Below are 12,221 nucleotides of genomic sequence, written 5' to 3'. Positions count from 1 at the left end.
TATCGAACTGTGACACCAAAGTATCGAACCGAACCGTGAATTTTGTGTATTGTTGTACCCCCAGTATTAATGTTTATTTTTATAAACACAATTCATGTAAGCATAGATTACACACCTTGCTTTAAAATTCTGCATTGTACCAACTGCAAAGGCTATAAGAAAAACCAATATGAAAAGCAGGAAATAAAATCGACACAGGTTTACCGATTTGTCATAAATAAAAAAATTTGAAAAATAAAACAACGTAAACAGGAAGCTACTGGAGCCTGCAACCAGAATTCAGGGTTTGTTTTTTTTAATTGAATCTAAAATAGCTCATAACAGTAAATGCTTTCCAGCCATTTTAGGGCATAAGTAATAAAAATTTATCGGAATTAGTTAAAGCATTTTTGGGCTTGCTTAGGTGGTCCTGTTAGTAAACAAGCTAGTTACCAAGGAGACAAAGACATCAATGCCACCCAAACTGCAGTTCCTGGATTCGCCACTTGAGGCTGTCAGTCACCAAAAACTTTGCTGAAATGTTTTACAATATTAAAAGTGCATTTACTGTCTGCTGTAAAAATGGTTTGGACCTTTGTAGTAGTTTCAATACATTTTTTTCTCTTAAAAATGAATCTGAACACCTGTAAGACTTAACATTAGGGACTTTACCACAATGTTGAACAGGAGTCCTGTTAATCCGAGTTACCTGGATTTAGCATTTTTGTGAGTTTTGCACCTTTTGAAGCATTTTTAAATGGCATTAGTCCAAGAAGTTTGTGCTATAGGCTGGCGAGTGCAATTTATGACTTCTTTACTTTGTCCCTTATTAGCAGGTTTGTGTGAGAGCCATATGCATGCGGATGACGCTTGCTAACCAAACTAAGCAGAGCTAGTTCACAACTTAACTCTTCCACCCAAAAGGACTTTTTAAAAATTACAATGGGAAGAATTAAAATGTATTTTCAAAAATCCAGAGTCCAGAAACCAGAGGGTGATTTCATTATAGCTCCATCCATTACAGATAAAAATCTATATATTTGTTCATCTGTGTTGCCAAATTTACAGTTGCCCCCAACCTTTGACAGTGTGGGGCCAACTACCACAAAACACACATCCTCTTTGATGTCCATTGTACCTTATTACCCTGTATACACAAGCAGCACCTTTAAATTTCAGGCTGAGCATGTTTTACTCAGCAGCAGAGGGAGCGCTGAATTGTGTCCTTTATGCTTAAGTTCTGGACAGACAGTGATTTCATTCAAAAGGCACACAGTGCACTGTGCACTATGGGCTAATAATGCAAAATAAAGAAAGTAACCACATTTATGACTTTAATTAAACAGAATTTAAATATAGACAGGTAGATGCTGCATCCAGTCGTGTCAGAAGAGCTTGCTCAGGCTTCTGACCAGCTCCTGTATGAAACGCCACTTATTTTAAATATATGTCAAACTAAGAAATAAGTAAAGTTCCACTTGTGAGAACTGGTTTTATATTTTACTTCTGACTGAATTAAAATGGATTCTGTCATGTTTGAACAACAAGATGAACGTTTTAATCAAAGTAATGTATATGAGCCTGAAAATGACACTGATCAGTCCCTATGATGGGTTAGCTAACTTATCAGAATGCTTCAAAGCATTAACGTGACAGACATTAACATGTGTGCTTGAGTTGTACATACAAAATCAAGCACACTAAACATCTTGTACCATAAGTACAGTTGCAGCATTTGAACAATCCAAACTGCTTCAGGATCCTTTTACAGTTCAAGTACTTAGAAACTCTGTGTTCTGCCTCCACAGAGAAATAAGCAAAAGGAGACCGTGCTCTCCCTGAGCTATATATGTATGTATATGTTGGCACAGTGTTCCAGTGAACAGCAGTTGAGCAATGCAGCATCTACATGTGTGTATAACACATCTGCTACCAACAAGTTACTAAATCTTTCCCTGTGAAGACTCACCAACAACTTTGGGCAAAATAATGTCTTTAGAATATCTGTCCTTAAAAAAAAATGTAAAAAATAAATAAATTATATTTGAACCACTGCATTTTCAGAAGTCCAGTCCCCCGCCCCGACTGCTTATTCACCTAGAAATCCCTTTTACATAAAAATAAGCTTTTATTTTTTGGTCTGTTGATTGATGACACTTCACCATCAGTCCCAAACAGACTACTTAGCAGCTGTGTACACAGTATGCACCGACTACTGCATGCACTGCTTCCACCCTCCAGTGAGTGTGTGGCTTGCGCGCAGAGATGGCTGCAGTCCTGCTCATAGCAGCAGCCGAGGCTCCTCCAGTTCCCTTCTTGAATCCTGCAGAGGCTGAGGAATGCGGTCGCTTCTCTCCACCTCTGTTGTGGATCTCTCCGCCTGCTCCTTCTCCTCTGCTTTCCGTTTCTCTGCCTTGGTCTTGAACCTCAGCCCGTGGCCTGTTAAACACAGGAAATAAACACATTTATATCACAGATGGGTCTATCTTTTTCATTTCTTTCATCCAATAACAAAGTTAATAACAAAAGCTTGGTAGCTTTTATTTCCAGACTGTGGATTCACAGTGATACAAAACATCTTGACAAACGACAGGCTGGATAATTGCTGTGGACTGTGTAACGCAGTCTAACACATTAATGTCTTAACATGTGGCAGTAATAAGCTCTGGGAGTCTTTGTGTCAATAAATCAGCAGACAGTGTGCTTAGAAATCATATCCACTACACAGGATCAACACACAGCACCTCATGAGAGAGAGAGTGTGTGTGTGTGTGTGTGTGTGTGTGTGTGTGTGTGTGTGTGTGTGTGTGTGTGTGTGTGTGTGTGTGTGTATACACGTGTACACTTACTTGGACAGTCTGCCACTTCTTTGTAAGCCTTCCTCTTACAGCAGCCTCGACAAAGGCTGAAGACGCACTTATTTCCCTGCAGAGGAAAGTAAAAGCTCACAGGATTCAGGCTAACGATCAAATAAAAGCAAAACCGTCGCTTAATCTCAAAAGCGGTGCGAATGGAACAAAACAAAGAATTTCTAACTAAATGTCATGTCTAAACTTTATGAAAATGTGCTTGAGCACATTGACAATTGACAGATATTAGATTCAATTGACAATTGAATCTAATATCTCATCTTTTAATCTGTTGTCCAAACTTGAAGGTCAGTGTTTGAATTCTGCTTACCTTTGGGTTACCACATTGTTCACATTTGATGTATTTGGCTGCAGGAAGAAATAAGATGCACATTAGTGACCAGTGACTCACATTTTCAATAAGGAACTTGACAATTTACACGACCGGTCAAAAGTTTTACAGCACCCCAATTTTTCCAGTTATTTATTGCAATTCAAGTCCAATGAAAAGCTTGAAATGGTACAAAGGTAAATGGTGAACTGCCAGAAGTTAAAAAAAGGTAAGGTTACACAAAACTGAAAAATATGTACATAATGTACAAAAGGCCTTTTTCAGAGAACACAATATGGGTTAACAATTTAAAGCTGTTCTGCAGCAATGGAGGTTGATCAAGCTGGTGCTACTAATTCCTACAGGTGTTCCAACTTTTCTGGATTACTTACTGTGGCGGGGCGTGGGTGGTGGCGCCACAGCAGGGAAGGCGAACGCACCTGCGCGGCATCACAATCACACCTCGCCATCTTCAGAGTGGTGTAGGGTCCTGTCGTGGGGTTGCTGTTGATGTGTGTGGCTGGCAGCCGCAGAGCTGCAGCCTATTGTAAGTGTACAGCAACCGTGTGTGGGAAAAGTGGTTGAATAAAGATGCAACAAAGCATGGTCTGCCGTGGTCATTTACACTTACAACCCCCTCTGTCTGCATAAAAGCAGTGTGGTCACATACACTTGTGAGCATCACCTGAAAGGTATTGAATGGCGCGAATAGGGGAATTAACAATGGAAGCGAGACGGACCATCAAAAACTTAAAAATGTTATTCCTACAGAGAAATTGGAAAGAAGGTCAAGGTGTCAGTGAGCAGTTTCCTTCAACATCAAAAGGCCTCAGAAACTGTGACAGGAAGAGGTCTGTCAGACCAAAAGCCACAACTGAATCAGAGGACAAGTTTCTGACAGTTAACAGCTTGTGTGATCAGCGGCTCACAGAACAACAGCTTCAAGCACAGCTTAATAGTGGTATAGAAAGCAAGTCTCAGTTTCAACTGTGAAGAGAAGACTTCGAGCTGCAGGTATGACAGGACGAGTTGCAGCAAGAAAGCCACTGCTAAGATGTCAGAATAAGACAAAGAGGCTTGCCTGGGCCATGAAACCCCACCAGTGGAAGACTGGAAGTCTTGAATTTGAAATCTTCAACATGTAGGATCTTTGTACGCCATCAAGTAGGCGAAAGGATGGTTCCTCAGTGTGTGGCATCAACTGTCAAAGATGGAGGAGGAAGAGTGATGGTCTGGGGCTTTTTTTACTGGATCCAGGGTCGGCGACTTGTACAGAGTGATGAACTAAAACGGCTGCCACAGCATTCTGCAGTGCCATGCAATACTCTCTGGTTTGTGCCTAGAAAATAGTCGGGGTTCATCCTACAGCAAGATAATGACCATCGAGTCTCCATCGAGCTGGTTTGGGATGAACTGGACAGAAGAGTGAAAGCAAAGCAACCTACGAGTGCCACATTTATGGGACCTTCTGCAACAGATTGGGAAGGACTTTCTGAAGAATATTTGATTTCTATTGTAGAAAGACTCCCACGGGTGTGTTCAGCTGTTATATCTGTCAAAAGTAGATACTTTTTTTTACTCCAATTCCGTATTTGTACAATGCTTTCATTTCAGAGTGCAATGAGACATTAAAATGCATAATTTTCAATTAGAAAAACTGGAAAAATTGGGGTGTTCTAAGACTTTTGACCAGCAGGTTAAGTCGACAGCACAAACTTACGTTTCTGTTCGGGGCAGAAGTTCTTTTTGGGGTTGCGGGATCTCTTCTTCTGCTTGTTTTTAGAGAGTGTGTCAGCTGACTCACAGTCCTCCAGTGCCCTCTTCTGACAAACTGTCTTTTTCAACACTGATGCCTGGCTGTTACCGTTGGTAACCGTCTCTTTTGGCCTGTAACGTGATCATCCATCAGTGAGAAATCTTTTGAGAAGTGTGTCCATGGATCAAAAGATGTGCATTACTTTCTTTTTACTGAAGTAAGTAGAGATGTGTTGTGACTTACACTGGTCTGACATATGGCTGGCAGATCCAGTGGGGGAAAGGAAGTCCGCTTTCTTTATCTTCTGAATCTTTTCCTTTGGCTATCTCCTCCTGAATAGACAGAAAGCCACAGTCAGGAATCTTTCAGTGCCGCAATGTCTTGATGCATGCTCAATCATCCAGGTAAATAAATCCCAAAAGGTACGTCCAGATGAACAGAATCAACCTTTTGGGAGGGTGCCATAACATCACACAAACCCATTTGCTGCATTTCAAACTGAAATATAGCAAAAATGTAAAAAGCCTATGCTAATGAATCTTCTGACACTTGACACAAACATCCAGTACCCTGATGTGGTGTTTTATGCAAAAATGCACAATTAATTAAGTTAATACATTATATAAACAGTAACAGCGAGCTGATGGGGCAGAACAAAGAGGTACAAAGGGTGTGTGTGCCCAACTGGGCTTTTTTTTCCTTCTTCTTTTTTTAGAATTACAAAACTTCCCAACTTGTGGAAAGAACAGTAAACACTTTCTACACTATGACATACAAATCAAAGGTCATGTGACCCTGAACAAGCTGAAGCTCTAAACCAGGGGTGGGGAACTCCAGGCCTCAAGGGCCGGTGTCCTGCAGGTTTTAGATCTCACCCTGGGTCAACACACCTGAACCAAATAATTAGTTCTTTACCAAGTAGGACCGTGTGACATGACCAAAATCTCATATCCCGATATAAGACATTCATCGTCCCGACAATGATATAAACCACAAATATTTTTCATTTTTTGTAAATTCTGTGAATCTCGGGCAGCTCAACTTGCGTGAAGTGTTTCCAGCTGGGCGTCGTGTACCTGGACTCGACCGTTTTGACCGATGCATGAAACGATACATTTTTAGACATAAGTTGTAAGGTCCGCCATTTTCTTTCTGAGTATTTATTACACGGCGTGCTGCGGGGAAAATTCTGCTCTAATGTTTGAGTTTAAGGGTTATTTTGAGCACCTGACGGCTCTTTTTTGCTTCTCATCCGTAAACTCTCTCCATACTCTTTTACGTGACTCTTGCGTAGGTGGTAGAAGAGGTTTGTCATGTTTGAGTCCATGGTGGAAACCAGTTTGCAGCAAAATTTACATTGTACAGTTTTCTGGTCCGTGTCAGACTTTTCATAACCAAACCATGTCCATGCTACAGAGGTAGCCCCTCGTTTAGGAATAAGGTCCTTGATTTTTTTTTTTTACTGGTCCTTCTGTTTGTCATCATTTCAGTTTATTTTGAAAAATCTCAACAGGATCTTAAGCTTTATTGTGAAAGGTTTATGTGGAAAATAAAAAAGTGGATGATGGAGCCACACGCTGGGTTTACTGTCGTTGTTGCTAACGACAACGCATAAAAACAGTCGCTTGTCCATCCGTAGTGTGGTTATTTTAATTATAAGAGAAAGAGAGAACGTTAAGAAATTCATATAGCCACTACAGGTCATTTAGCCATTTAAATCAGCTGTGTTAGATCAAGGACACATGTAAACCTGCAGGACACCGGCCCTCAGGCCTGGAGTTGGACACCCCTGCTCTAAGCAGTTATACATGGTGTCAGTGCTGCTTTCCTTAAAGCTTATTGGCCAAAATGAATCAACAGACAACATCAGGTTAATATCAGCATTTGACTGCAATATTAGTGTCTGCCTATAAAAATCTAACTCTTGCACCTTGTAGGTGTTAAGGCTGTGATGACATCTTGACCACATGTGAAAACTATAGAGGAAATGGGTCATGGTGAGTTTCTAATGCAACACAAAGTCTACTTGCTACTGAACAATGCACCTCATTATCACATCATTCCACGGATTCTTTGGGAACTGTGTTGCTGAAATGTCTGTAGTACAGACATGACTGCAGTCTACCCACTACACAGCACAGAACTATATAAAAACATGCAATGATTACTTTAATAATGTCCGTCTGCTTCTTGTTTCACCTCTGTCGCTATGGTAATGCTGAGCTCTTAGCTACCTCCTCAGTTGTGCATATTTAAAAGGATGTTTCGTGTTTGTACCTGACAGCGAAGCCTCAGCTGTTTGCTAACGTCAGCCAAACCCTCCAGAGTCTTCACCTTGGCCAACTCCTCCCTCAGATCCTGGTGGATCTGCAGCCTGGACAGACACATGCATGCAGCATGCAGCAAAGGTCACGTTTTAAAGCAGCACTGCTGAGCTATAGCAGGAAGAAACATTGTGTATGTTTCCTACCCTGTACTAGATCACACAAAGTACCACTCAATGAACAGCGAACATGAAATATGATCTGGTGCAGTTATGTTTAAACTCAGTAACTGGGTAGACATGACGCGCTATCATTTAGTCTATTAGGAACTACTGAGACCTTCCTGGTGTCATGCCCGATGTTAAAATAAGCACAGAGGACAGATGTTCATCTATGCTGGCACCTGAAATGTGTTGTAGTTCATCACAGAGAAAGTTTGATCCACCACAGCTTGTATAGGAAAAGATGGACACTGTGATGTCACTTATTGGCTTCTGAAGTGCTGATGTTTTAAAACACACATAATAGACGAGGGGCGGAGCTCCTACACCAGGCTTTATCGTTTTTTATTACTCCACACTGTGTAAAATTAAAATCATGTTCTATTCAGTAATTTAAACTAATGACTGAGGCAATAAACTCATCAGCAAGTATTTTTGAGCTCATAAATCAAAGGAGCCATATTTGACTCTTGGACCAGTAGCATTTCTGGGAAACACAGAATCTCCAAGTGCAGGAGGCAAAGAGAGACATACGTGTGATGCCACAGCTTGAAGAGGTGGGCTCGAACATAGGACAGAGTACATGGAGGATACCGCTTCACCACCTCTAGATACTCCTCAGCCATTTCCCACACCGGGGGGCTGCGGCCTTCAAACAACGCTGGGTTATGGAGGTTCCCCTCTAAGAACAATACAACACAGAAATTGTGGTTGCTATGGTTGTCATCATCACATCAGGGAAGAAAAGTAATAAATAAAACAAACTCCTGCTCCTGACCTGCACTCATCACTCCCTGCACACCTGTTTCCTGAATGCAGCGCTCCACATCACTGAGGTGCTGGATGTTGCCGTTAGCAAATACTGGAATATTTACCTCCTGCCTGTAACAAATCACAGAAGTCAATATACATTAATGTTATTTGGCTCATCAGCTTCATGGTTCATCTGATTTTGCTTTAATATCAAAGCTACTGCATTTAATTATTAGTTAGGAAACACTGGAAACAGGAATACGTCCCACATCAGATACAGAAGACGAGCAGCTCACCGTACAGCCTTTATGTGCTCCCAGCTAGCGATACCTGTCATGGCGCCTTTCTGGTCTTTGGTTCTGCCGTGCACTGTCAGCAGCTGGGAGACACGTCAAGACCGATCAACACAGATTTATTCAAATGCTTCTGGAAACACCATTTAAAGCAAACACACAAATCAACAGTCAGAAATGAAAATAAACTATGCAGCTGTGCGTTACGCTTGTTCAGTGAAGCGTAAAACAAAGATGGCCGAGCCACACCAAACATCAGATTTGCTGAATTTACTCCTCATCACTGCTCCAGTTTAAAAAATTATTTTCTAATGTAACACACTGTTTTCTGTGCATGTAGTTTTCCTTAAAAGCTCTTATTTGTAAAAGGACTTTACATAAAAATGGAACACATCCTTAAAAACACATACTGGCAAAGTTTGCTTATGGTGACTTTTACAATAGCCCAGCTTCAGTCCGTTCATCTGTGTCTTTCTATACACCGTACGAAGCTCAACTTAGAAAAATCTTTTTCCCCCCCTTACAACAACAGCTAAAGTAAAAGGACAATTCTGTTTCTGCTACAGACTGGGAAGTGACAAGCCGGAGAGCTGGCAAACTCATTCAAATTAATGCAGAGGTCATACCTGACATCCAGCTTTCTCGAGCATCTGGGCATAGCAGACTGTCTTTTCAACCTCCTTGAACACACGGATCTTGCACGTGATTGGCACTTTGAGCTTTTCGTTGGCTAAGCTGACTGACAAATAAGGGGAAAGTTTAGGTGCCTGAGATTAAACTGATTAAACAAACAGAAGATGTGGAAAAAATGTTTTTGTATCATGAATATTCGTGAAAACATTATGTCCAACAACAGTCTTCAGTCACACAAACACAGACTTACCCATTTTTTCCAACAGGTCCCATTCATCTTGTAGAAAAACTCCATAGTGTCCTTAAAAAAAAAAAAAGAAAAGACAAAAGAAAAACATCAGTGTCAAGTTCCCCTTTCACTCGTCTGCAAGTTTGGCAACACTATTCTTTCTGATGCAATCTTTAAGAAATGGTAACGTAAGAAATTCATGGGTTCATATATGAATGAAGGGTTTACCTCTCTTAGCGATCATCTGTGGACAGCCCAGGTTGAGATCAATGGCGTCACAATAATCCTGAGCCAGCAAAGCTGCCTGAAGGAACACCGCTGGATCATTGGCACAAAACTGACACACAGAGGATGGAACACTGATTTAGATTAGGCAACAGCAGATGAAGCGATTAAGGTGATGTAATGGTTACATTTGTTTCTTTCTTTCTTTGCCTCTGATAAGGAGGTTTTGAAATGGGCAAAACTGAAAATTTAAATTAAAAATGGACAAATAACAAAAGCCTGCACTTTGAATTTTTTTTACTGCACCACAAACGTCTTGAAGTTTAAAAAGAAAATAAATAAATAGAAAATACAAAACTATTAAAAGCATTTTTAAATTACTGATATTACTATTTAAAAACAAACAAACAAAGAACTCAACTCAGTGTTGATTCTCACCTGTGCAATAAGAGGCCTGTCCTCCTCACAAACTTCATTGTAGAGGTTTTCCCTCCTGTAGTTGGCGTCACGGACAAACACCTGAGCATGCAGCATGGGGGTGTAGCAAAGCTGAGCACCGTGTCTGCGGCTAAGCAAACGCCAAGCCAGCTCACTCTGGTCCACCATGGGAGCCACCACATAGCGTGCTTCTTTCAGAGTTTTCCTCCAAAACTCAAAGCTCTGAAGTTTGGCCATCACAGCTGACTTTGAGAGAAAAGGAAGGATAAGAGGTAAATGGACTGGTTCTTATATAGCTTTTCTACTCTACCTGAGCATCCAATGCTCTTTCTATGCAAGTGCTTTCTAGCTAACATTCGCACACGTTCATTCAAACAACTGGGGGCTAGCATCTTGTCCAAGGATGTTTGGCGTAAAGACTGGAGCAGTCAGGGATCGAACCATCAACCTTGTTATTAGTAGATGACCTCCTGAGCTGCACAGGTAAAAAGTTTCAACACAAAAACTCATCAAGGCATGGGTTTTTGAAAACTAGCCAACTACCCCAAACACTGTCAATATAGCTAAAATAAATAATAAAACAATAACGTAGAAGCAGGAAGAATAAGCAGAGGTATCCCATCAGGTAAAGGTGTAACAGATACATTTTTTGATTCTCCATGGGGAGAATCAACCCCAACCAAATGTCCAGTATTTAGCCTCTGACCCTTCAACGCTGTCTGGGGATTTTACTTTCAGGGCTTCATTCCTGACTGTGTTATTTGGGCTGCAGTATAATTATAGTAGTGAACTGTCCGTTTTCTTTTTATTTACATTTGGTTTAAATCGTCCACTTATTATTCAAATTAATTAACGAAAGTGTACTCTTTATTTTTCCATGACGATTGGACAAATTGTGGCTCCAGTGTTACTAGCATGTATCACTGACTCTTCAACTGTGCCTGAACTCTGTCAACATGTAGCTAGCAAAGCTAACCGCAGGGAACAGACATGTACCGCATGATGTCCCACCGTAGTAAGAAACACAGCCACGAGCAGCTTAACAGAGAAAATATCCCAACATAATGATACAGCTCTAAGAGATTTACGCATCACCTTGCTCATGTGTTGACTGCACCTATTTAAAAATCTAGGAATTAGGTTTTTTTTCACCTGTAGTCCTGGCGTAGCACTTTCCAACTATGTGTAACAGCGAAATATCGCCGGTCGGAAACCTTTTTTAGTTTCCCCGCTGGTTCTTTTTCGTCTGCTTAAACGCAGTTGGCATCAGTCTACGTCAGTGTTTTACTGACCCCATGTGCTGTAGTGCATGGAAGCACCAGACGAAACAATAAATCTACAGTACACGTACAATGACCGTACATATGTGATTATTTTAAGTGTTCGGCATTTTAAATCTCACTTAAGAAAAAGTGCATAACTGCTTGTTATGCAAACAATTATTTTTGCAATTATATTATATTACTTTCTGTGTGCAGTTTACATGTTCTCTCCCGGCTTCCTCCCACAGGCCAAAGACATGCACTTTGTGGGGATAGGTTAATTGAAAAATCTAAATTGCCGACAGGTGTGAATGCGGGAGTGAATGTGAGTGTGAATGGTTGTCTGTCCCTGTGTGTTAGCCCTGCAACAGACTGGCGACCTGTCCAGGGTGTACCCCGCCTCTCGCCCTATGACACCTGGGATAGGCTCCAGCACCCCCCGCGACCCTGAAAAGGATATGCAATGGATGGATGGACAGAACATCATTCCATTTTCGGATTAACAGTCAACATGGTAACACAGTTAATGGAATAAAAACAAAAACAACATGGGCTTGAGAGTATATAAGCTCACATAGTCACATATCTCCTCACCACCTGTTTAACTGCAGCTTCACACAGAAATGCAAATACTCTACATTCAAATAACACTGACTCATGTTTTAGCTTTAAACAACAAAATGAAGACAAAGCATAACAATCAGCGACAAGCTCTGTTTGTTTAAAACACAACATATAACACAATTTAAAAGAAACAAGACGTCCAGCATTTATTGCAGGCAGGTTGCTGTTGTGGTAGGCCGTCCTACTAACCAGTCAACCTTTTAAATGATCCAAATGTAACCATTATGGCCCTTTACTAAGCTAAGTGGCACACAAAGTCCCACTCACTCATCTTTGCATGAGAAATCACCCGTCACCATGGATACTGACAGATCTCAATGTTCACCCAGCTGTTGTGTTATATTTCCTGCTGTCTCCTTACTGA

At 41.0% G+C, this 12,221-nt stretch overlaps 1 protein-coding gene across 2 annotated transcripts; it reads right to left on the bottom strand.

The window, feature by feature from the left end:
- Positions 1-278: 278 nt before the first annotated feature.
- dus1l (dihydrouridine synthase 1-like (S. cerevisiae)) lies at positions 279-11,390 on the bottom strand. Of its 2 annotated transcripts, none has more exons than XM_084926891.1 (14): positions 11,124-11,390; positions 9,972-10,217; positions 9,537-9,645; positions 9,330-9,380; positions 9,073-9,185; positions 8,450-8,532; positions 8,179-8,282; positions 7,935-8,082; positions 7,193-7,289; positions 5,159-5,247; positions 4,880-5,046; positions 3,160-3,197; positions 2,829-2,904; positions 279-2,418 (listed from the first exon to the last, which is right to left on the bottom strand). In XM_084926891.1, exons 2-14 carry the CDS (start codon positions 10,206-10,208, stop codon positions 2,261-2,263), a joined length of 1,470 nt encoding a protein of 489 aa, XP_084783017.1. In that variant the 5' UTR covers positions 10,209-10,217; positions 11,124-11,390; the 3' UTR covers positions 279-2,260. The 2 variants fall into 2 exon arrangements, with proteins under 2 accessions (XP_084783017.1, XP_084783018.1); XM_084926892.1 differs by having other exon boundaries at positions 9,972-10,213; positions 11,124-11,171.
- Positions 11,391-12,221: the final 831 nt, after the last annotated feature.

Source organism: Perissodus microlepis, chromosome 4 (genome assembly GCF_051167445.1).
Source record: "Perissodus microlepis isolate ML-2025 ecotype Zambia chromosome 4, ASM5116744v1, whole genome shotgun sequence".
Classification (NCBI taxonomy): Eukaryota; Metazoa; Chordata; class Actinopteri; order Cichliformes; family Cichlidae; genus Perissodus; species Perissodus microlepis.
Note: the sequence above shows the minus strand (reverse complement) of the source record. Positions and strands in the feature narration are given on the sequence as shown.

Bases quoted from the DNA above. Each gene is read 5' to 3' on its own strand.
- dus1l (XM_084926891.1), bottom strand. From the start codon at position 10,208: ATGGCCAAACTTCAGAGCTTTGAGTTTTGGAGGAAAACTCTGAAAGAA. The intron at 9,186-9,329 runs GTAAGTCTGTGT...CTTATTTGTCAG, and splicing joins GGACCTGTTGGAAAAAATGG to TCAGCTTAGCCAACGAAAAG. The intron at 2,905-3,159 runs GTAAGCAGAATT...TTTCCTCTGCAG, and splicing joins AACAATGTGGTAACCCAAAG to GGAAATAAGTGCGTCTTCAG.